The sequence below is a fragment of the Bombina bombina genome, chromosome 3 (genome assembly GCF_027579735.1).
Source record: "Bombina bombina isolate aBomBom1 chromosome 3, aBomBom1.pri, whole genome shotgun sequence".
Classification (NCBI taxonomy): Eukaryota; Metazoa; Chordata; class Amphibia; order Anura; family Bombinatoridae; genus Bombina; species Bombina bombina.
This window is the reverse complement of record NC_069501.1, coordinates 192,105,744-192,131,245: the sequence shown is the minus strand read 5'-3', so window position 1 is coordinate 192,131,245 and position 25,502 is coordinate 192,105,744. Positions and strand designations below refer to the sequence as shown.

At 37.7% G+C, this 25,502-nt stretch overlaps 1 protein-coding gene across 2 annotated transcripts in view; it reads right to left on the bottom strand.

Moving 5' to 3' along the window:
- The window catches only part of TBC1D23 (TBC1 domain family member 23), a 203,832-nt gene extending 178,615 nt beyond the window's left edge, over positions 1-25,217 (bottom strand). For both annotated transcript variants that reach the window (XM_053706057.1, XM_053706058.1), the window contains exon 1: positions 25,064-25,217. In XM_053706057.1, coding sequence (XP_053562032.1) covers positions 25,064-25,152 — 89 coding nt within the window. In that variant the 5' untranslated portion in view covers positions 25,153-25,217. The remainder of the gene's footprint in view (positions 1-25,063) is intronic.
- Between the last annotated feature and the right edge of the window lie 285 nt (positions 25,218-25,502).

Sequence of the window (25,502 nt, the reverse complement as noted above, 5' to 3'; positions counted from 1 at the left end):
ACACAGTACTTTATGTTACTTTGTTGATAATTTATATTTTACCTATAAACAGAAGCATAAAATAAAAGTACAAAACATAATGTATGCTTACCTGATAAATTCCTTTCTCCTGTAGTGTAGTCAGTCCACGGGTCATCCATTACTTATGGGATATTAACTCCTCCCTAACAGGAAGTGCAAGAGGATCACCCAAGCAGAGCTGCTATATAGCTCCTCCCCTCTACGTCATACCCAGTCATTCGACCAAAACCAAACTAGAAAGGAGAAACTATAGGGTGCAGTGGTGACTGGAGTTTAATTTAAAATTTAGACCTGCCATAAAAAACAGGGCGGGCCGTGGACTGACTACACTACAGGAGAAAGGAATTTATCAGGTAAGCATAAATTATGTTTTCTCCTGTTAAGTGTAGTCAGTCCACGGGTCATCCATTACTTGTGGGATACCAATACCAAAGCTAAAAGTACACGGATGACGGGAGGGACAGGCAGGATCTTTACACGGAAGGAACCACTGCCTGAAGAACCTTTCTCCCAAAAACAGCCTCAGAAGAAGCAAAAGTGTCAAATTTGAAAAATTTGGAAAAAGTATGAAGAGAAGACCAAGTTGCAGCCTTGCAAATCTGTTCAACAGAGGCCTCATTCTTAAAGGCCCACGTGGAAGCCACAGCTCTCGTAGAGTGAGCTGTAATTCTTTCAGGAGGCTGCTGTCCAGCAGTCTCATAGGCTAAACGTATTATGCTACGAAGCCAGAAAGAGAGAGAGGTAGCAGATGCTTTTTGACCTCTCCTCTGTCCAGAATAAACGACAAACAGGGAAGAAGTTTGGCGAAAATCTTTAGTTGCCTGTAAATAAAATTTCAGGGCACGGACTACGTCTAGATTGTGCAGAAGTCGTTCCTTCTTTGAAGAAGGGTTAGGGCACAATGATGGAACAACAATCTCTTGATTGATATTCTTGTTAGTGACTACCTTAGGTAAGAACCCAGGTTTAGTACGCAGAACTACCTTGTCTGAATGAAAAATCAGATAAGGAGAATCACAATGTAAGGCCGATAACTCAGAGACTCTTCGAGCCGAGGAAATAGCCATTAAAAACAGAACTTTCCAAGATAACAGCTTGATATCAATGGAATGAAGGGGTTCAAACGGAACACCCTGTAAAACGTTAAGAACTAAGTTTAAGCTCCACGGTGGAGCAACAGTCTTAAACACAGGCTTAATCCTGGCCAAAGCCTGACAAAAAGCCTGAACGTCTGGAACTTCTGACAGACGTTTGTGTAAAAGGATGGACAGAGCTGAGATCTGTCCCTTTAAAGAACTTGCAGATAAACCCTTTTCTAAACCTTCTTGTAGAAAAGACAATATCCTAGGAATCCTAACCTTACTCCATGAGTAACTCTTGGATTCATAACCAGTGTAAATATTTACGCCATATTTTATGGTAAATTTTCCTGGTAACAGGTTTCCTAGCCTGTATTAAGGTATCAATTACTGACTCCGAAAATCCACGCTTTGATAAAATCAAGCGGTCAATCTCCATGCAGTCAGCTTCAGAGAAATTAGATTTTGATGTTTGAAAGGACCCTGAATTAGAAGGTCCTGTCTCAGAGGCAGAGACCAAGGTGGACAGGATGACATGTCCACTAGATCTGCATACCAGGTCCTGCGTGGCTACGCAGGCGCTATTAGAATCACCGATGCTTTCTCCTGTTTGATCCTGGCAATCAATCGAGGAAGCATCGGGAAGGGTGGAAACACATAAGCCATCTTGAAGGTCCAAGGTGCTGTCAGAGCATCTATCAGGACTGCTCCCGGGTCCCTGGACCTGGACCCGTAACAAGGAAGCTTGGCGTTCTGGCGAGACGCCATGAGATCCATATCTGGTTTGCCCCAACGCCGAAGTATTTGGGCAAAGACCTCCGGATGAAGTTCCCACTCCCCCGGATGAAAAGTCTGGCGACTTAGGAAATCCGCCTCCCAGTTCTCCACGCCTGGGATGTGGATCGCTGATAGGTGGCAAGAGTGAGACTCTGCCCAGAGAATTATCTTTGAGACTTCCATCATCGCTAGGGAACTCCTTGTCCCTCCTTGATGGTTGATGTAAGCCACAGTCGTGATGTTGTCCGACTGAAACCTGATGAACCTCAGAGTTGCTAGCTGAGGCCAAGCTAGAAGGGCATTGAAAACTGCTCTTAATTCCAGAATGTTTATGGGAAGGAGACTCTCCTCCTGAGTCCATGATCCCCGAGTCTTCAGGGAATTCCAGACAGCGGCCCAACCTAGCAGGCTGGCGTCTGTTGTTACAATCGTCCAATCTGGTCTGCTGAAGGGCATCCCCTTGGACAGATGTGGCCGAGAGAGCCACCATAGTAGAGAATTTCTGGTCTCTTGATCCAGATTCAGCATAGGGGACAAATCTGAGTAACCCCCATTCCACTGACTTAGCATGCACAATTGCAGTGGTCTGAGATGCAGGCGTGCAAAGGGAACTATGTCCATTGCCGCTACCATTAAACCGATTACCTCCATGCATTGAGCCACTGACGGGTGTGGAATGGAATGAAGGACACGGCAAGCATTTAGGAGTTTTGTTAACCTGTCCTCTGTCAGGTAAATTTTCATTTCTACAGAATCTATAAGAGTCCCTAAGAAAGGAACTCTTGTGAGTGGCAATAGAGAACTCTTTTCTTCGTTCACCTTCCACCCATGTGACCTTAGAAATGCCAGTACTAACTCTGTATGAGACTTGGCAGTTTGAAAGCTTGACGCTTGTATCAGAATGTCGTCTAGGTACGGAGCTACCGATATTCCTCGCGGTATTAGTACCGCCAGGAGAGAACCCAGAACCTTTGTGAAGATTCTTGGAGCAGTAGCCAACCCGAAGGGAAGAGCTACAAACTGGTAATGTCTGTCTAGGAAGGCAAACCTTAGGTACCGGTAATGATCCTTGTGAATCGGTATGTGAAGGTACGCATCCTTTAGATCCACTGTGATCATGTACTGACCCTTTTGGATCATGGGTAAGATTGTCCGAATAGTTTCCATTTTGAACGATGGAACTCTTAGGAATCTGTTTAGGATCTTTAAATCCAAGATTGGTCTGAAGGTTCCTTCTTTCTTGGGAACCACAAACAGATTTGAGTAAAACCCTTGTCCGTGTTCCGACCGCGGAACCGGGTGGATCACTCCCATTAGCAAAAGATCTTGTACACAGCGTAGAAACGCCTCTTTCTTTGTCTGGTTTGCTGACAACCTTGAAAGATGAAATCTCCCTTTGGAGGAGAAGCTTTGAAGTCCAGAAGATATCCCTGAGATATGATCTCTAACGCCCAGGGATCCTGGACATCTCTTGCCCAAGCCTGGGCGAAGAGAGAAAGTCTGCCCCCTACTAGATCCGTTTCCGGATTGGGGGCCCTCACTTCATGCTGTCTTAGGGGCAGCAGCAGGTTTTCTGGCCTGCTTGCCCTTGTTCCAGGTCTGGTTAGGTTTCCAGCCCTGTCTGTAACGAGCAACAGTTCCTTCCTGTTTTGGAGCGGAGGAAGTTGATGCTGCTCCTGCCTTGAAGTTACGAAAGGCACGAAAATTAGACTGTCTAGCCCTTGGCTTGGCTCTGTCTTGAGGCAGGGCATGGCCCTTACCTCCAGTAATGTCAGCGATAATTTCTTTCAAACCGGGCCCAAATAATGTCTGCCCTTTGAAAGGTATGTTAAGCAATTTAGATTTAGAAGTCACATCGGCTGACCAGGATTTTAGCCACAGCGCTCTGCGCGCCTGAATGACGAATCCGGAATTCTTAGCCGTAAGCTTAGTTAAATGTACTACGGCATCAGAAATAAATGAATTAGCTAGTTTAAGGACTCTAAGCTTGTCTATAATTTCATCCAATGGAACTGAGCTAATGGTCTCTTCTAGAGACTCAAACCAGAATGCCGTCGCAGCCGTGACAGGCGCAATGCATGCGAGGGGTTGTAATATAAAACCTTGTTGAGTAAACATTTTCTTAAGGTAACCCTCTAACTTTTTATCCATTGGATCTGAAAAGGCACAGCTATCCTCCACCGGGATAGTGGTACGCTTAGCCAGAGTAGAAACTGCTCCTTCCACCTTAGGGACCGTCTGCCATAAGTCCTGTGTGGTGGCGTCTATTGGAAACATTTTTCTAAATATAGGAAGGGGGGAAAAGGGCACACCGGGCCTATCCCACTCCTTGGTAATAATCTCTGTAAGCCTCTTAGGTATAGAAAAAACATCAGTACACGCCGGTACCGCATAGTATCTATCCAGCCTACATAATTTCTCTGGGATTGCAACCGTGTTACAATCATTCAGAGCCGCTAATACCTCCCCTAATAATACACGGAGGTTCTCAAGCTTAAATTTAAAATTTGAAATGTCTGAGTCCAGTATATTTGGATCAGATCCGTCACCCACAGAATGAAGCTCTCCGTCCTCATGTTCTGCCAATTGTGACGCAGTATCAGACATGGCTCTAACATTATCAGCATACTCTGTTCTCACCCCAGAGTGGTCGCGTTTACCTCTAAGTTCTGGCAATTTAGATAAAACTTCAGTCATAACATTAGCCATGTCTTGTAAAGTGATTTGTAATGGCCGCCCTGATGTACTTGGCGTCGCAATATCACGCACCTCCTGAGCGGGAGATGCAGGTACTGACACGTGAGGAGAGTTAGTCGGCATAACTTTCCCCTCGCTGTCTGGTGAAATTTTCTTGACATGTACAGATTGGCTTTTATTTAAAGTAGCATCAATGCAATTAGTACACAAATTTCTATTGGGCTCCACATTGGCCTTTGAACATATTGCACAAAGAGATTCCTCTGTGTCAGACATGTTTAAACAAACTAGCAATTAGCCTAGCAAGCTTGGAAAATACTTTTCAAATAAATTTACAAGCAATATAAAAAACGTTACTGTGCCTTTAAGAAGCACACAAAAACTGTCACAGTTGAAATAACAATGAACCGGATTAGTTATAGAAACCAAATTTTCACAGTAAATGCATTAAGTTAGCAAAGGATTGCACCCACTAGCAATGGATGATTAACCCCTTAATACCAAAAAACGGAAAACAATTGAAAATATAAGCGTTTTTATCACAGTCAAGCACAGTCTCACAGGTCTGCTGTGAGTGATTACCTCCCTCAAAACTAGTTTTGGAGACCCCTGAGCTCTGTAGAGACGTCCTGGATCATGCAGGGAGAAAAAGGCAGACTGTGACTGAATTTCTACTGCGCAATAAAAGCGCCAAAATAGGCCCCTCCCACTCATAATACAACAGTGAGGGAAGCTCAGTAAACTGATTTAATTCAAAACAAACGACAGCCATGTGGAAAATAACGCCCAAAATTTTTTTTCACCAAGTACCTCAGATAAATAAACGATTAACATGCCAGTAAACGTTTAAAATATAAATTATGAAATGTTATTAAAAAGCCTGCTGCTAGCCGCTCACACTGCAGATTAGGCTAAAAGTTATATGTATACAGTATTTTCCCAGTGAAGTGCCATTCCCCAGAAATACTTAAGTGTAAACATACATACATATCAGCCTGATACCAGTTGCTACTACTGCATTTAAGGCTGTACTTACATTAAATCGGTATTAGCAGTATTTTCTCAGTCAATTCCATTCCTTAGAAAATAATATACTGCAACATACCTCCTTGCAGGTGAACCTGCCCGCTGTCCCCTGTTCTGAAGTTACCTCGCTCCTCAGAATGGCCGAGAACAGCAAATGGATCTTAGTTACGTCCGCTAAGATCATACACAAACTCAGGTAGATTCTTCTTCTAATGCTGCCTGAGAAAAAACAACACACTCCGGTGCCGTTTAAAATAAACTTTTGATTGAAGAAATAAAAACTAAGTTTAACAACCACAGTCCTCTCACACATCCTATCTATTAGTTAGGTGCAAGAGAATGACTGGGTATGACGTAGAGGGGAGGAGCTATATAGCAGCTCTGCTTGGGTGATCCTCTTGCACTTCCTGTTAGGGAGGAGTTAATATCCCATAAGTAATGGATGACCCGTGGACTGACTACACTTAACAGGAGAAATATACACTTTAACAAATGTGGTTTGAAAATGTTAACTTAAAACATAATAGTCACTGTCTTTTGAGCTAATCAGTTGTGCGTTTCATAATGACATTTCAGAGTTACTCCATCATAGACACAAGTTAAATCTGTTTATAAGCAAGTTAACTTGAGTTCACATTTCTTTATCCTTAAAGGGTAATTATATTAGAAAAACCACATGATCTAATTTGTTAGAGAATCTAATTTTAAAATTAGCATCTCTGCACTTCTATGTATTTAACCCACACAAAGGGGTTAAACACTTAAGTAATGCTTGGGACTCCCAGAGCACTGCTGGTGCCAAGCAAAAATGGTTGCCGAGTACAGCAGGATTAAAGAATTATAGCATGTAATTTTTTTTTACTATAATGGCCCTTTAACCATGCCCATTTTAGTCTCATCTCTAATAAATGCTAAATGCCTCCTACAAACTAGACACTTATTTATCTCTTAAAGGGACAGTAAAGTTATAATTAGACATTCATGATTTAGACAGAGCATACAACTTTAAACAACTTTTCAATTTACTTCTATTATTTAATTTGCTTCATTCTCTTCTGATCGTTTGCTAAAAGGTTTTATCTAGGTAAGCTCAGGAGCAGCAAAGAACCTAGGTTCTAGCTGTGGATTGGTGGCTGCATATTTATATAGATTGTCATTGGCTCACCCATGTGTTCAGTTAGAAACCAGTAGAATGAAGCAAAATTTGATAATAGAAGTAAACTGGAAAGTTGTTTAAAATTGTATCTTCTACTTAAATCATGAAAGAATAATTTGGGGTTTCATGTCCCTTTAATGATATACAGGGAAGTAGATTTGAGATTCTTCCTATAAAAAGGAAAAAGCTCCCTGTGTAAATTATTGTCTATAAACATTTGTTTGCACTTAAACCATTTAGCCCTTTTATATTTTCAAATCTTTACAAAATAAAAGTTGCCAAACGTCATTCATCCACTCAAAAGTAATAGGCATTTGAAAAAAAGAATTTTACTTGACAAATAAGCAACAGCAATGTCATTTAGGGTATTTCCTTAGCTGCAAACAGGTAACAATTTCCTAAGAGAATGAACCAGAATTAAAGATTCTTGACTGTGCGAAACTAAAAAAACAAATAGTCTGTTTTGAAAATGGAAATTCATTGAACATATTCTACTGTGGAATTAAAGGGACAAACAAAAGCAAATATGACATGCTAAAATTCAATAGAGATGTCTATGTTTCACAGGTAAAGATTTGATTGGGAAAGGCAAGTCTTGCAGCTTCCAAGTAAGAAACAGCCAGTGAGTGGCAGAGGCATGTGACTACAGATGCTGATTGGCTGTCTGTTTCCTGCTTGAGTACTGCAAATCTTGCAGCTATTGAACTGGACTTTACCCATGTGTTAACACCTTTAATACTGTAACACACATAAAGCAATGATTTAATCCTGTTGACCTCTTAAATGCCAGGGGGACAAGGGGAAATCATTGTGTCTATGAATACAGCAAAGAGGAAAGAAGCATCAGCATTAGCTGAAGCATAAAGACCTCGCTGTGACTGCCTCTTATTTCCCCACACACCACCAACAAGGTGTTAGGCAATTTTGGAGAATTCATTCCCTATTTAATAGTATTTGTCAAATCTTGCCTGCGGGTTTAGACACGCCACTTGTAGTTAAGGAGTTAAAATATAGCAATGAGGAGTAGTGAGTATAGCAGCATGATATACATTACTTTGGCAGGAAAGCGAACAAAGTTGGCCATCCCCTCCTGTAACATAGCACAATAGGAAATGAACACTTTATTATGGCTGGAATACTTTTTCCAGAAACTGTTGCACTATCATATGAATAGACAATGATGTGAAAGCATGTGTTTTTTACATATGCAGATACACGTTCTGTACATCAGCAGCAGTAATGCACAGCTATTGTTAACACCATGAAGCTTAGTTCTGCATTTATTAGTAATTATAAAACATTTATTTTAAAATAACACTTAACCTGCCTGAAACAAATATCAAACTATTATAGGAACAATAAGAATTATTTTTGCCTATGTATCTTAACGCTTTGGCTGCTAAGCCATTTCCTACCTGGGTGCTAATATTTTTTTTATATTTGAAAACATTTGTTAACTTTTTTATTTTTTTTTACAGACCCCCAAGACTTACACTGTTGGAAAGGTTAAGCGATTACCTTTCCAACAATGGGTCTTGGGGGTCTATAGCTGCTTAGATGCCTGAGATGCAGGCTTCTAAGCAGCATGCCCCCTCGTCCTATACTTAACATTGTTAAGTATAAATAAAGTTGCACGGTGACGTCATGACGTAATTGCGCGTGACGTCACCACGCATCACGTGAAGCTCCGGTGATGCCTGTCACTCTACAGGCACGATCGCCGGGGTAGGAGCAGTAAGAAGCCCCCAGATCTCCCTCAAGGTGGGAGAGTGCTAGTGACGGCTCAGAGCCGTCATTAGCACTCAAAGGGTTAAAGGCACAGTAAAGTAAAATTTTACTTTCATTATTCAGAAAAAACAAGTTTACATAAGTTTTGTTCTTTTGGTATCCTTTGTTGGAAGCATACCTAGCATATGCTCTGGAGCAGCAATGCATTACTGGGAGCAAGCTGCTGATTGGTGACTGCACCTATACGCTTTTTTCTTTAGCTCATCTGATGTGTTCAGCTAGCTCCGCCTCCCAGTAGTGCATTGCTGCTCCTTTAAAGAGTTAGAAATCCTTGTTTAATAGCGCTGTAATTAAATACATCATAATAAATAAAAATATTAATCTAATAAAATATACCTACTTTGAGTTCTTAATAGTGATAATTGTAGTTTAAATTTATCATAAAACAAGAGGCAATGACCGTCCATAAAAGTAGGCAGCGCATTAGTACAATAAATTACCGTGTACCAGCCAATCTTATTTTGCATATTAATCATTCTTGATCTAATGAAACATCGCATGTGCAATTGTTAAAAACACTAGTCCACAAAATGCACAGAAGCCATCTTTGTGATTTCTAACAATCGCATGAGCAAATAACCTACATCTGCATCGGGCGATGGAGTGATGACTCGCTGACAGACGCCGATAGACACAGTAGAAATCTGTAGTGATCTGCGCATGCGGGCTGCCATCACTGTTCTACCTAGGTAGAACAATCTTATACGCCGTGCATAATGAGGAGACTGGAGGGTTTGGCAGCTTTTATTTTATTAGTAAAATACAGGTAAACAAAAAAAAATTGCTAATACATGTAATTTGCATATAATAAGTGTTTTATACAATGTTTTTAAAGATTGGAAAACTTATTTGGGGTTTACTATCCCTTTAATAATGAGTACCAAGATAATGAAGCAAATTTGATAAAAGAAGTAAATTGGAAAGTTGTTTAAAAAAGGTATGTTCTGAATCATGAAAGAAAAGTTTTGGACTTCATGACCCTTTGATATGCAAATAATTCTGATTTTTAGAAATGGTAAATTGACTAGAGGGTTCCTCTGTCCGTGCTCATAAGCAAATCAGACCTGATCATCATTATTATTACAACAATTTAACTTGTAACATAGAGAGCCGGTTCCCTAGAGTTTGCAATAGGTATGTGGCATTTGGATCCTTCGTTAGGATCTGAATGCGGAAATCTGCGATATTCGTCTCTTTTTGGACTCAGACTCTTGTGCAAGACCACTACGTTAAGATCTGGATTTGCACAGATCTTAACGTGGTGATCTTTCACAAGAATCAATCTGGCTCTGAAAACAGCTGAATAGCGCAGACTTCTGCATTCCGATACTAACCAAAGGATCCGAATGCACATAACTAGTCTACAATGTAAAAGGCAGTTTTTTTAAAACTTATACAGTATAGGCCTTTATTTATAAAGCTGAGTAAGGAACGTCAGGCGTGTGTCTGGTCTTACAACCACTGCTTCTTAACATGTCCTTAACATTGGTGCATTTCAATTTTAAATATAAACAAGTTTGCAATATACTTTTGTTAACAATAACGCTTCTAGTAAAAGTTATTACTATTTTCTGTGGCACATACAGTAGAATCCAATCAACAAGCCTGCTATCAGAGCTTGTGGTGGTGTGAATTGCATCTGTGAAGATAACATTTGTTTGTCATGTAAGTTTAATTTTGATTTAAAGGGATACTAGACCCAAATTTTTTCTTTTGTGATTCAGATAGAGCATGCAATTTTAAGCAACTTTCTAATTTATTCCTATTATCAACTTTTCTTCATTCTCTTGCTATCTTTATTTGAAAAGGAAAGTTCAGAACCATGGACAGCACTTGTTTATTGGTGGATGAATTTATCCACCAATCAGCAAGATCAACCCAAGTTGTTCATCAAAAATGGGCCGGCTTCTAAACTTACATTCTTGCTTTTCAAATAAAAATACCAAGAGAATGAAGAACATTTGATAAATGGAGTAAATTATAAAGTTGCTTAAAATTGCATGCTCTATCTGAATCACAAAAGAAAAAAAAATTGGGTTCAGTGTCCCTTTAATGCCATTGTCCCCTGCAAATCTATGTACACAGAATCAACCCATAGTAAGTTTTAGGAAGCTCAATGAATAGAAGATCGTTTGGAGGGGAATAGATCTGCACAAGGACCTAAGTGTGAGGAGGGAGGGGCAAGCATTAAAAATAAAATGTTTTATTGTTTTAGTTAAATAAAATTACTTAAATTGTTATTAAGGTAATGGTTATGTTTCTTTAGTTAAATACAACTATTTAAATTATTATTAAGGTAATAATTATTTTCCTCCTTCCAATAAAGAACAGCTGAAAAGTTGATCAAATATGAATGATTAACCTATTAAACTGGAGATAAATTATTGGGAGGTGAACAAATTCATTTCAATGATCTATCTATGCATATCTAATGATATATAACCAAATCAGTAATAGTCTGATATAACTGGTCTTACTGACTAGTGATTTAAATCAATTCCACCCTGGTGCATTTCAAGTTCTGAGAAATAGAAATTGCTCAACTGTCAGATCAATATTACATGAAAAGAGGCACAATAAATAGTCATAATATATTGCAACGTTCTCAAGGTGTTTACTGACCCTTTAAGTTTTCTACAATTGTAAATCACCAGCTTTTTTGCGGCTATGACTGTAGTTTATACTAGGTACACTAGTTTGTGAATGCAACACAGAGAAAGTCCAGCACTCGCAAACTCAGCTAAGATTAAAATCAAAACTGGAAGAGTTAGTTACCGCATCTGGCCAAATGGGACAAGCCCAGGTACCACGTCAAGGTCTCTCCCAAAACCTGGGTCCATAATACAGCCATACAAATGCCAGCTCTCAATCCAACAAACTGGGGAAAAGTGAAGGGTGCACAGTTTAGCTTTTAATCTTAGCTGAGTGCATGCAAGTGAGTGCTGGACATTCTCTGTGTGTTGTATTAATATATGCTGTTATTTTCCCTATGGGCCTTGCACCCAGACTTGTGTGAGGTTAACTGCCTGGGACTCTGGAGACAGCACAGCTTCCTGAGAGTGCTATTGAGTACCCAAGGCTGAGCATGTTGCAGGGTCATAGGATGTGTACCCAGTCCAGTGTGAGGGTGCAGTCCCCTTCCGTGTTTTGTACTAGTTTGTGAATGATCACCTCCTTGTAAAGGAAAACAGTTAATGTATTTCAGTTATGACTAAAAACGTTTTAACAATACAGATGTATTAGTAAAATGCTTCTAGTAAAACATCACTTTTGCAGTGATATCTCTTACTGTGCATGAAGCATATGTACATATGCACTGTGCACCCACACCATACTCGCTCAGAGAACATATAGTGTTGGCAATTACTCAGTTGCATTATTGCTGATTACAAATGTATTACAAATATGCTATCTAAAACTAAAATGCAATCATGTTTTATGCCCCTTTAACTTATTATCCTTCATCGGGAGTATCAGAAACCCTGCCTTCTTAGCAGTTCAGGGGTGAGGAAGATATGCAGCAAAGGAGAATGATCAAATGCATTTAAGTCTAATAGGTTATATAAACAATCATCATTTAGTTTAGTGTCATTAAAAATGTGCAAACAATGTCCAAAGCAACCACCACATTAAAGGCACTTAAGAAAATAAAAAAATAGGCCTATGCTTTATATAATTATTTTATGGGTTGTCAGTTCATTTGTGCATTAGCTGGCGAGCAGAATGTATGTACAGAGCTGCAACAACTAATCGGCATAATCGATAATCGATTATGAAAATAGTTGTAAACTAATCTCATAATCGATTAGTTGGTCTGTGGACAGCGCCAGCTGCTTTACTCCAATGAGCTCCTGCACATGGTACTGTGTTTTATGGTTATGCCCTTAACCTAAAAGACATCTACAGACATTTACTTTTCACTTTTTCAGGACACTGTAAGTTTATTTTTAAGTTTACAACTACTCCTGGCTTATCTGCAACCCAGAAATAATAGGAGTCATAAATTTGGATTATTTATATTAAATCATGCTTTGCATGATATAGTGCCAAGCTTAATATTTACACCTAGCCCTAGCTTGATGGCATTTGTTATATGAATTGATGCCACTTTTACCTGATTGCACATTTTTTAGCGGATTGCTTGCTATTGCTGATTATATATACTCTATAGATAAATGTGTAAGGCTGTGTCCTGTTACTGATATATTGGGGCCAATTTATCAATGTCTGTCCGACAGACATCGCTGAATGCCGACAGCATATGCTGTCGGCATTTAACATTGCACTTGTGCAATGTTGCCCCCTGCAGATTCGCACCCAATCGGCTGCTAGCAGGGGGTGTCAATCAGCCCGATCGTATAGAACCGGGGGGATTGCAGACCGCAGCCTCAGAGGCAGCGGACCAGTCATGGAGCAGCGGTCTTAAGACCGCTGCTCCATAACTGCTGTTTCCGGCGAGCCTAAAGGCTCGCACGGAAACAGGGGCATCAAGCTTCATTCTTTAGCCCTTTTTTTTTTTAATTAATTGGAATATGTACCAAATTCAACCTCTGTAAGTATATATGTTTTGGACTAGATATTTTTCCCTAACCTTATAGATATTTTTATGTCAGAATGAAGTCCAGGCTTACTTTGTTAAGAGGCCCCTTGCATTGGTCGAGAGCTAACAAAGATAATTAGCCCACCTTGGTGAAATTGACAAAAAGCCTACTTATGCATCTCAACACCATTTGAGCGCCTCTCCCCTGCTGCAGGCAAAATAGCTTGCAAAAAAAGTATGCCAGCCTCAGCCAGGAGCATGTGGACATGTTGACATTTTTGCATTTCAATGCAAAGTTTCTGAAAGAGTGAATAACAGAATGTAATAAACAGTGGTAGTCTACCTCTTTTCAAACAGTTTGTGGATTTGTTTTGCTTAATTATAAACATTTGTTCTGCTGCTTAAAAAATTGGACCACCAGTTGTGTTAATGTAAAGTTTTAGTCTGAAGTTTATATTTATAACACTCAGTATGTGGATTTTATTTTAAATATAAGAAAAATTTGTATTTATTTGTTATCCAATTAGTCAATTAATTGAAAAAATAATCGGCCTATTAATAGATTATGAAAATAATCGTTAGTTGCAGCCCTAGAACATACCGATTAGTTTATATAGCTGATCATAAGAAGCACATATACCAAGCGCACAAACATTCTGAGAAATTACAGAAATGAATTTGGCTACAGATCAGATAGCTTACATTCGTGCTGTACGCATCATCACTATGTATTGCAGTGTGACATCACTGTGCAACGTCTGCATAAACTGTGCTGCTTATTACCATTGGACCATATACTCTGCCCACTGGTGCATGAACTGGGATCAGTGTCAGTTGTTTGGGTGTTATTTTCCACTGTAAATGAATGAGGCAAGCCCTCTGTATCCTTGTCTCACTTAGAAAGCTACAGTACTATCTGCTATATATTGTCTTTTTTCTATTTGCAAGTCAATTCACCATGGTTTTCTATTAAGAATAAAATATATCTCGGAGGTTGTTTAAGGTCTCCTAATGTTGCAGAGTTCCCAAGTTCCACTCAAGCGGGCATTTGGGTAATTTATTAAAAAGAGAGACATGGCTCCTGTTCTGCACACCATTGTTGAAATATATTTTACACCATACAGAAATCAATAACGGCATCAGATTTTGCTCTTTATATCAACAGTGAGAGCCAGCAGATTTAGTCATCAGCCACTACATGGTAGAAGTGCAGCCGCAAGCAGATTTTTATGGAAGACAATGCTTTGTGCTAAGAGTCTCATGTGACTGTAGCTCTAACAAAACAGGAAGTGAAATACAGAACAAGATGCTGTGCGCACTTCATATTAAAAGGGACACGAAACCCACATTTTTTCTTTCATGATTTAGAAAGAGCATACTATTTTAAACAACTTTCTAATTTACTTCTATTATGTAATTTGATTAATTCTCTTGATATACATTGCTGAAAAGCATATCTAGATAGCCTCAGTAGCCGCTGATTGGTTGCTGCACATAGATACCTCGTGTGATTGGCTCACACATGTGCATTGCTATTTTTTCAACAAAGGATATCTACTGAATGAAGCAAATTAGATAATACAAGTAAATTGGAATGTTGTTTAAAATGTTATTCTCTACTTGAATCATAAAAGAAAAATGTTGGGTTTAGTGTCCCCTTAACTCTATCATTTGATAAGGGTGGAAAGGGAAAAAAAACAAAAACTAGAGAGACACAATCTTCCCTTAACACTAGCTTGTGTTTACCTTTTTACTTTAGCATCATCATTTATTTGTATAGCGCTGCAAAGTTCCGTAGTGCTGGGTACATAGATAGGGGTATACAATGACAAGGGTTTGTGATAAGATACAAAAACATAACAGACTATACAGATCTAATACAGGAGGAAGAGGACACTGCTCCAAAAAAAACTTAGTCTACAGGTTGAGGGTGCACTTTAAGATTTATTTTAGTTACAATGTAAAACAGAGGAGTGACAGTAAGCCTTTCTGAATAGGTGGGTTTTCAAAAAGCGTCTGAAGCTATATAAGGCTGGAGACAGTCTGATGGAGTAGGGTAGAGAGTTCCAGGAGGATAATATTTATAGTTTAAAGCAGTTTATTAACTTAAATCATTCTCCAGGAAATGAAACATACTTACATATGCTGCTCCTAATTGGATCGCCAGATATAGTCATAATGGAGAAGCCACACACTTGGTCAGGTGCAACTATATTTTTAACCACTCTAAAAGAGTTAAACGCATAGAATGACAAGGTAATGTTTTTAAAATAAAGATGTAAAGAAACCAGAGCATTTTAAAGGGACACTGAACCAATTTTTTTTTCTTTTGTGATTCAGATAGAGCATGCAATTTTAAGCAACTTTCTAATTTACTCCTATTATCACATTTTCTTCATTCTCTTGGTATCTTTATTTGAAATGCAAGAATGTAAGTTTAGATGCTGGCCCATTTTTGGTGAACAACCTGGGTTGTTCTTGCTGATTGGTGGGCACAATCATCCACCAATAAAAAAGTGCTGTCCAGAGTACTGAAACAAAAAAAAGCTTAGATGCCTTCTGTTTAAATAAAGATAGCAAGAGAACAAAGAAAAATTGATAATTGGCGTAAATTGCATGCTCTATCTGAATCACAAAAGCAAAAAATTGGGTTCAGTGTCCCTTTAATTTTTCAATGTCCCTTCAAACAGGAGATGTTGTCAACAGATGACTAAAACTGAACTTAATCTAAGGATTTACATCCAGCTAAGGCATCACGCTGTGTGTTCAATTAATCTACATATGCAAAAAAAACTGTTTAGATTTAAAGAAACAGACACAAACTATGAAATATTTATAATTCTATCATATACCTAACAATTTTTTGCTTGACAATTATTTCTTGTAAATGATAGTAAATTCATTGTGAAACCAATCTTTCAACCTTTTGGCTGTCACAGAAACATTAAAAAGGGACACAAAACCCATTTTTTTTCCTTTCGTGATTCAGATAGAGTATGCAATTTTAAGCAACTTTCTAATTTACTCCTATTATAATTTTTTTTGTTCTCTAGCTATCTTTATTTGAAAATGCAGGAATGTAAGCATAGTAGCCAATTTTACATCCTGCCCCTGAGTAGCGCTTGCTGATTGGTGGCTACATTTGGGTTTTGTGTCCCTTTAAAGTTATATAAAACACAAATTATTATTATATATACACCGGTAGCCCGCAGTTTACGCCGGGGTTAGGTTCCAGAAGGAATGGTTGTAAATTGAAACCGTTGTAAATTGAAACCCAGTTTATAATGTAAGTCAATGGGAAGTGAGGGAGATAGGTAATTGTCATAATAACACCTAATACATTATTTTTAAAGCTTTTAAATGAATAATTTAAATGCTAAACAGCATTATAAACCTAATAAAATAATCACACAACACAGACTTCACTTGCATTTTTCTGCAAAAAGTTATTTCTATGCATTCCAATCTGTACTGATTTATAGACAGGAAGATCTTGTTCCTTTGAAATCTGCTCGATAGCTCAGGTCTGGTTAAACTGGTTAATTTAAGCTTGCTTGGCTTTTGCTGCAACACAAGCGGACAGCTCCACATACAGGCTATTTTCATTACTGGGATTCAAATATTTTATTTTTTCATTACTTTGTATGCCCACCTTTATTTTTTTATGAAAGACTCAATCCTCCTCATCATGGTGGATACCAGTGTTGCACAAATTTCTGGAGAGATGTTCTTCAGACATTTTTTTTTTTTTTTTTTCTGGAGGGGTTGCATTGCTCTACCTTTCTCTTTAAAATACCCCAAAGGTGTTCTATTGGATTCAAGTCAGGTGACTTAATTGTCCATGTCATTATCATGCTAGAATATTCTTCTTCTGCCAAGCGTCTAGAGACTGGGAGTCAGCAAGTATTTTAGTAAATCCATAGGCATTAATGGTGCCATCTTATAAATGTCATCTCCCCAACACCATTTGCGCTCATGCAGCCCCATAACACTTACACCCCGTGCTTCACTGTTGGGACTATGCATTTACTGTAATAATCCTGGCCAGGTTCCCACCAAACCATCTTGTTTCACATCTGAACCGAACTAATTTATATTGGTCTCATCAGACCAAAGAATGTGCTTCTAGTATTCATCAGGCTTCTTTTTTTCTTGCCGTTTTGTGCCAAAGAGCAAGCAAGGTTTTTTTCTTAGACGTTGTCCATAGAAGTTGACATTATGCAATCTCCTTTGCACTGTCTGAGCTGTCACAGAAACTCTAATTTTCATTGATAACCCAAGTCAAGTCTGAAGCACTTTCCCGACTGTTTTTCAGAGCTAGATTGTGCAAGTAGCACACTGTCCGTGGCATCATTTTAGGTTGACTGACACTGCAGCTCTGATAAGTGGTACTATGGCTCGTTCTATACCTCCTGATTACTGCTACAACTGTGTTTCAACTGATTTTCAGTTGGTCACTGATCGTCCTGCATACTTTTCCATCTGTGTGAAGTCTAACAATCAGATTAATTTAGTTCCTCTGGAAATTCATGTGGGGCCATGATGCAGACATGCAGGTAGACACACCCCCATAAGTCCAAAATTTAGAACGTTCTGATGTTCACGGGTTATTTTATAACCATATTCATGAAATTAGGCTAATTGGAAATCACAGGTGTGCTCAATTTTGTTTCAATGATTCAACTTGTGTGTCACTTTTGTTGCGTTAAGTTTCTACTTTGGGGCCTGTAATTTCAATTTAGTCTTTCTAAAGTATTTGTTTCTGATTGTTCATAAGAGGCAAAAACACACGTACGTATGTATGTATGTATGTGTATATATATATATATACATACACATATAAACACACACACACACAATATATACACACACACATAGAATTATTTTTAAAATTTAATTTTTTTTTTTTTAAATAAGATGCTTTTGGAGGAAAAAAAAAAATCTATCAATCTAAATATAGTTTCTATTTAAGATACACGATAACCCAAAGGTTATTCATTCTGAAATAAGGACTAGGTTTTAATTATGTAGCATGGGGCTGTATATTTATGGCTGCAATGTTTATTTTTGGTAAATTAATTTCATTAATCCACTCACAATCCCATGCTCTCCCAGAGGTTTACTTAAGATTATGTATGGCATTTTTTCTATCTAGAAGATATTATAACATTCTTGATTTTGTGGTTCTCAAAACTGTGAATTTATGGTTGTAGAAATAACATGCCTCTTCCTCACAGCAAAAATGTTATAAAATAAACATATAGAGTTGAGAAATAGATCTTAAAGTGTACATAAACCCAACATTTTTCTTTCATGATTCAAACGGAGCATACCATTTTACACAACTTACTGATTTACTTATATTATCAAATTTGCTTCATTCTCTTGGCATCCTTTGTTAAAGGACCAGGAATGCACTACTGGTAGCTAGTTGAACACATTGAGTAAGCAATGGGCATAAATGTGCAGTTACTAATCAGCAGCTAGCTGCCAGTAGTGTTTTGCTGCTTCTGGGCCTACCAAGGTATGTTTTTAAATAAAGGATACCAAGAGAATAAAACAAAGTAGAGTAAATTGGAAAGTTGTCTACTATTTCTTTAAAACATAAATCAACCCCTTACTAAGTTTCAAGTAGCTCAATGAATAGAAACTTGTTTGGAATGGGATAGATCTGCACAAGGACCTAAGTGTGAGGAGGGGAGGGGGTAGCAGTAAAAACAAAAAAGTGAAAAATATAATGTTTTTGTTTCAGTTAAATAAAACTATTTTAATAGTTTATTAAGTTAATGCCTATTTTATCTCCTTTCAGTATAGTACAGCTGAAAAGTTGATCAAATATGAATGATGAACCTATGAAACTAGAGATTAAATTATTTGGAGGTGAACTTTCTAATGGTAATTAGCCAAATCAGTCATTAACTGGAAAAATAATTTAAAACTTTATTATTCTAAAAATGAAAACTTTATGTAGAAAACAATTTTAATAGTCTTACTTAAAAAAAACTAATTTATTTTATAAATCCACCCTCTGAATAACTAAATAACTAGGTAGAAGCCTTATGAAACATGTTATCCTCTTGCCTTGTAGAAAAAAGGGAATACAATACAAGTATTTCTAGGAGTTGTCTGATTTCCTGTTTCCGCAAAAGATGATCATATAGAAATGCACAGAACTGTATTTTAACAATGACCATGGGAATCTGATCAATGTTAGAAGATACAGCCCCAGCAGTGTCTGGACAAATAAATACTGTATGAGCTTTGAAAACATTAAGAACTGACAAGCTTACAAAAAATGATCTGAGCTAGATGTAATATCCTGCAGGCTGCACAGATTTGTATGACCTTCCTGTATTTATCATTAGATATCCATGTGAAGTGGGACACCTTACCAAGAATCTGCTCCTTTGCGACAAAGAAAGATCTATTGCTTTGTGTATTTGTCATATTAAAGGATAGGAAACCCACAATATTTCTTTTATGATTCAGACAGAGCATACACTTTTTAAAAAAGTTTCCAATTCACTTCTATTATTAAATTTGCTTTGTTCCCATGGTAATCTTTGAAGAAGAGATATCTATGTAGGTGTTTAAAGCACTACATGGCACGGAATAGTGCTACCATAAAATGGATAATATTCTTGCAAAATTGCTGCTTTTTTAACAAAAGATACCAAGAAACAAAGAAAATTTAAAAATACAGGTAAATTAAAGAGTTTTTTTTCCCTTTTTTTAATTACATGTTCTATCTGAATCACAAAAGAAAAAACTGGGGTATAATTTCCCTTTAAGCCCTACCCATGCATGACATTGTTTTTATTGCTCTTTAAAGGGACAGTATACACTCATTTTCATATAACTACATGTAATAGACACTACTATAAAGAATAAGATGCACAGATACTGATATAAAAATCCAATATAAAACTGTTTAAAAACTTACTTAGAAGCTGTCAGTTTAGCTCTGTTGAAAAGGTAGCTGGAAAGCCCACTGCAAGTGGGAAATAAGACCCTCCCCCCCCCCTTCTTTTGCATATGAAAAGACCCTTTACACAAACAGGAGCAAGCTGGAAAAGGTAGCTGACGGTATTCACATAAAACTTTGGGGCTTGGTTAGGAGTATGAAAATCAGAGCAATGTTATTTAAACAAGCAAAACTATACATTTATTTAAAAAAAAAAAAATGTATGGGCTATATAAATAGATCATCTACAAAACATTTATGCAAAGAAAAAATGAGTGTATAATGGCCCTTTAATGCAGACTCCTTTGTCAGTAAGAAGAAAAAAAAAAAAAAAGCATATAGTGCTGACTAAAGTATGATTCAATAAAGGTTTACTTGGCATATCTGTAGTTATTAATGTGTCTAACCAATAAAATAACTACAGCTCCTAGATTTTAGCAAGTCAGGTGATTGCCAAAGAATAAACGGTCGCCAACACTCTTAGTGCTCTAAGGAAACTTTGACTTTGACACTAAAAAAGCCCACGGCAAAAGTCACATCATGTAAAATGTAAAACAAAACCTTCAAGGCATTATCCACATTTTAAATCCTGCCTCTATAACAATCATTTGCATAGAAAAAAATGATTGCAAACCTATGACCGTATCTTCTAAACAGAGGCATTAGAATTTACTTGCAGTGTTTGAATTGCAATACTTTACCCTAAAAAGAATTAATATAGAAATGCTGTGTTTAACTGACTGGCTTCATCACATACTTGCCAGATATAAAGGGACAGTAAAGTCAAAACTAAACTGTTACGATTCAGATAGGGCCTGCAATTTTAAACAACTTTCCAATTTACTTTTATCATCAAATTTGCTTTGTTCCCTTGGTGGTATTTTTGAAAAGCTAAACCTAGCTAGGCTCAAACTGATTTCTAAACTGTTGAAAACCGCCCCTTAGCTCAGAGCATTTTGAAAGTTTTTCACAGTTAGTGTTAGTTCATGTGTGACATATAGATAACATTGTGCTCACTCCCATGAAGTTATTTAGGAGTCTTCACTGATTGACTATACTGCATGTCTGTCGAAAGCACTTAGATAAGGAGGCTGCCTGCAGAGGCTTAGATACAAGGTAATCACAGAGATAAAAAGTATATTAATATAACTGTGTTGGTTATGCAAAAACAGGGAATGGGTAATAAAGGGATTATCTACCTTTTTAAATAAGAAAATTTTTGGTGTATACTGTCCATTTAAATCATTGTATGAGAGGAGGCTGCTGGATGTGAATTCCAACCCCCCTTCTCTGCAAAATACTTTGAAAAGACAATAACCACACAATCATGTTCAGCCTCCTTAAAGGGACATAAAAATGCAAAATCAAAATGCTCTTAAGTGTTTTGTTTTTGTACTGTTGGTTAAATATAACTGAAGGTTTAATCCCTGAAAAGGGTTAAAACACAGTTAAAATCACCTCCAGAGCAGTAATGCACTACTGTGATGTAGCTGAAAACATCTGATGACGAGGCATATATGTGTAGCCACCAATCAGCAGCTTGCTTCTAGTAATGAATTGCTTCTCCTGAGCCTACCTGGGTATGCTTTAAACAAAAAGATACAAATTGCACAAGTGAACTTTTGAACAGATGTAGATTCAAAAGTCTTAAAGTTTCATGCTCTATCTGAAGCATGAGTTTCATTTTGACTTTCATACCCTTTACATTATTAAACATGTAGTTAACACGGATGTAAGTAAAACATGCATAACTTAAAATGTATACATAGATACCAATGATACCAATACTTTCAGCCACAACTGTAGCTTTTACTTCCTTTAAGTTTGTATGTCTTACAATTTCATTTAGAATAACTGTTTAATCTGTAATTTTTCCCCAGGAAAAATGTGTAAGTGAAAACCTTAATTTTACAGCACAACATTTTATTTTATTTTTTTGTATGGCGAAAATGTAGTTATCTTGTTTCCTTCTAGTACTTTCACCTACGTACGCCTCCACTGCCAAAAAGAGGCTGGAAGGAAATCTGTAGTTAAAGGTTATATCTAATAAACCATTAAGCGCAATATAATGCATGCTTCTCAGGCTGTTCTTTCCCTTGGGGAAGAAGCATTTTGCATTATGCTGTGCATTATGGCCCAGACAATAAAGCTTCCGAATAGCTGTACTATACTGAACTAAAAAGAAAGCAGAAAAACACAGAGGTTGACGCACTCACTCACTGATCCTATTAAAACTAAAAGCCACGTTCGAGTACAAAAATAAAATACTCTAAATTGCTAAGCACCCGATTAAAGAACTGTCAGTGGCATTTGTCTCCAGGGATTACTAAATAAGTGTCCCCAACCGGTCCTGTGCAAGACACAGCCAGTGATGACTGGCAACAAAGGTATACTACTCTGGCAATGCATTACGACTCCCAAGTGGGACGTTTCCTATGTGACAGCAAACTTAGTCACTGATAAAATATATAACTCCCTGGTATCGGCAAGTGTATGTAAAGAAAATAATATATTTAATCAAAATGACATTGGGGCTAAAATTATTGAAAGACTAAAGTCTGTCTTGAGTCAGGGAGCCTCGGCTTTTAGAACTTTACATGCAAAAAACTTGGTCAGGACTTGTTCACAATTTTCTTCCCAGATTCCTATATATGTCAACCTCTGATTTATGCATCAAAGCAATCAGTACATCTGGAAAGCTATGGGACATCCTAGAATTGATCAATGACCCCTACAACACCACGCACTAGATGGCCTGCTAACTGCACTGTATCACCCGGGCCTTATCTTCAGACAAAAACAATAGAGCTGTAACAAGGAGATGCATCACTGGTAAACATTACAATGTCATTAGTCAAAGCGCTTGCTTTTTTATTAGGCATCTGATCACATAAACACGCTCATGAGCCAAATAAACCATTTATTGTTATTAGAATAACTGGAACAGAGCTGATGTCACAGTCGGTCACTTCAATATCTCATTCAGTCTCCCCTAAGTCAATTGGTCTTTGGTAACTCTTTATAAGTTACTGGAATGTTTCAGGATGTCTATTGTATGTCTCAATATGTTAGCCACTGAGTTTGCTTACTACTAATTTTCTGTGATATCTCTATTAGTCACTGAGATAACATTCACATGCTATGATGACCACTTAACTGTGATGTTTTGCGCAGTCCCAGGGATCTCACATTCACTGACTCTCTTGCAGGGATATATTTCTCACTAGGATCACTTATTCATTGTCTTGGATCATTCACTAGATTGAATTTATGTCTCAGTAACTTGAAACAAATTCTGATAGATTAAAAATGTTTATTACATTTGCACAAATTTTATTTGGAGGTGTAAACTTAATTCAATGTTATCATAACCGCTTTTGGCTTTCTTTTCCATGAATCAAACAGCTTCTGTAAACCATTCTTTCTCTGTATCCTCTGGTCTCAAATTTTATAAACACTCACAAAAATATTACATTTTTTTTTCAGTCAAGCACCTATATGTTACATAGGTTCATAAAGAAATACATACTAGATTTTCATCCTCCTGCACTCCAACTACACTTTCTGCTTAAAGTGTGTTCTTGGTAATATAAGCCAAACCTACTGATCATTCCTCTCTGGTGAAGACACATACAGCATTTTTTATAGGGACAGTCTACTTGATTTTTTTTTTTAAATATAGATAAAAACTTCACTACCCATTCGCCAGCTTTAGCCACCAATCAGCAAGCGCTACCCAGGTGCTGAAGCAAAAATCGGCCGGCTACTTAGCTTACATTCCTGCTTTTTTGTAAATAAAGATATCAAGAGAACAAAGAAATTTGATAATAGGAGTAAATTAGAAAGTTGCTTAAAATTGCATGCTCTATCAGAATCATAAAATAAAAAATATGTGAGTTTCATATCTCTTTAAGTGAGTTTCCAGTGACGTGTTATACAAGCTGCAGATTGTAAAATGTATCTGAAATAGCTCCTTTCGATTTATTTTCTATATGAAATAGCTGATTTTGATAACAGCAGAGACCCTTATCTCATCTTTATGTCTATGCACAATGGACGTATCCCTGTCTGTGAACACAAAAGCCAGAGAGCAATTGAAAAATAACATTTTAATACCCATCTTTCTACCAGCCTCACCTCCTTGCTTAAAGAGAGACATAAAACCCATTTTTTCCCAATTGTCTTCTATTCTCCATGTTTCTTCATTCTCTTAGTATCCTTTATTAAAGGAGAAGCAACACACTACTGGGAGCTAGCTGAGCAAATAGGTAAACAAATGGCAAGATGCCTATATGTGCAGCCACCAATCACCACCCAGCTCCTAAGCCTACCAAGAGAAAAAAAACCAAATTATAATATAAGTAAATTGGAAAGTTGTTTAAAATGTTATGCTGTATTCGAATAGTGAAAGAAAACGTTGGGGGTTCATGTCCCTTTAAGTATTAGTATAGCTATGGGTACAACAGGCAAAAGCAGCTATTTCAAATGACATGATAAAGGTAAAGAGACAATTGCAAACAATATAATACTCCAGTGTCCATTAGGTAAATTTGATTACTGCTAAGAAAACGTTACACTCTTTTTACTTTAGATAAGCAAATACTATGCAATTTCTTACCAGAATTTCTCACACATTCCGAGATCTAAACAAAATGTGTCACTATATGCCATTATTTGCAATAACCCACCACAGTCTAACTTATAACGATCCAATCTATGTGATTTCTCACTCAGTAGGGTTTACACTTACTCTTTTGTGATTTCACACCCACTTTTCACTCATTAGGGTGTCTCACTTATCAAGACCACTCAATTACAACATCTCATTCTCTGAGGCGTTTCATACTTGCAGTTCTTCTCTGTGACCTATCGCTCAGACCACTGGACCCTCTCGTCCAGTCACTAGCCTCATTACCTGTTTATTCTTTATTGGATCAGCATGCTGCCCTGCGCCTCCTTCATTTCAGTTACACATCCGTCAACCTGTTTGCTTCTAACCAAAAAAGGTAACTCACCAAGTGTCCGGTTCCTCTTCCTCCGGGCCAGGAGAAGATAGCGGAGGAGAAGGGGACGATAGCGGCGACACTTCCTCCGGCTCAGCCATGTTAATGTTGACGTTCCACGTCACTCGGCTGTAAAGCGAGAGGAACCCAAAAACGCCAAGATGAGTGTCGTAAGAAAAGGACACCACTTCCGGCAGCCCGTCTGTCACAGGACTAAGAGGCGCGGCTACAGCGCTGCGTGTGTAAATAAACACAACGACCCAGCTGTCAGAGCCACCAGATACATTATTCCTACTAGTAGTTCCTCTACAGTCTGAGAATGAAAGTGATGGGATGTTTTTTTAAGGTCGATTGATACAAAGGATTAGTCGTTAGACTCTAAGGTATGCGACAAAAGGAAGTTGGTTTCTTATTCAAGCTGTTTCTTATTCTTGAAATTCTGTTTCTTATT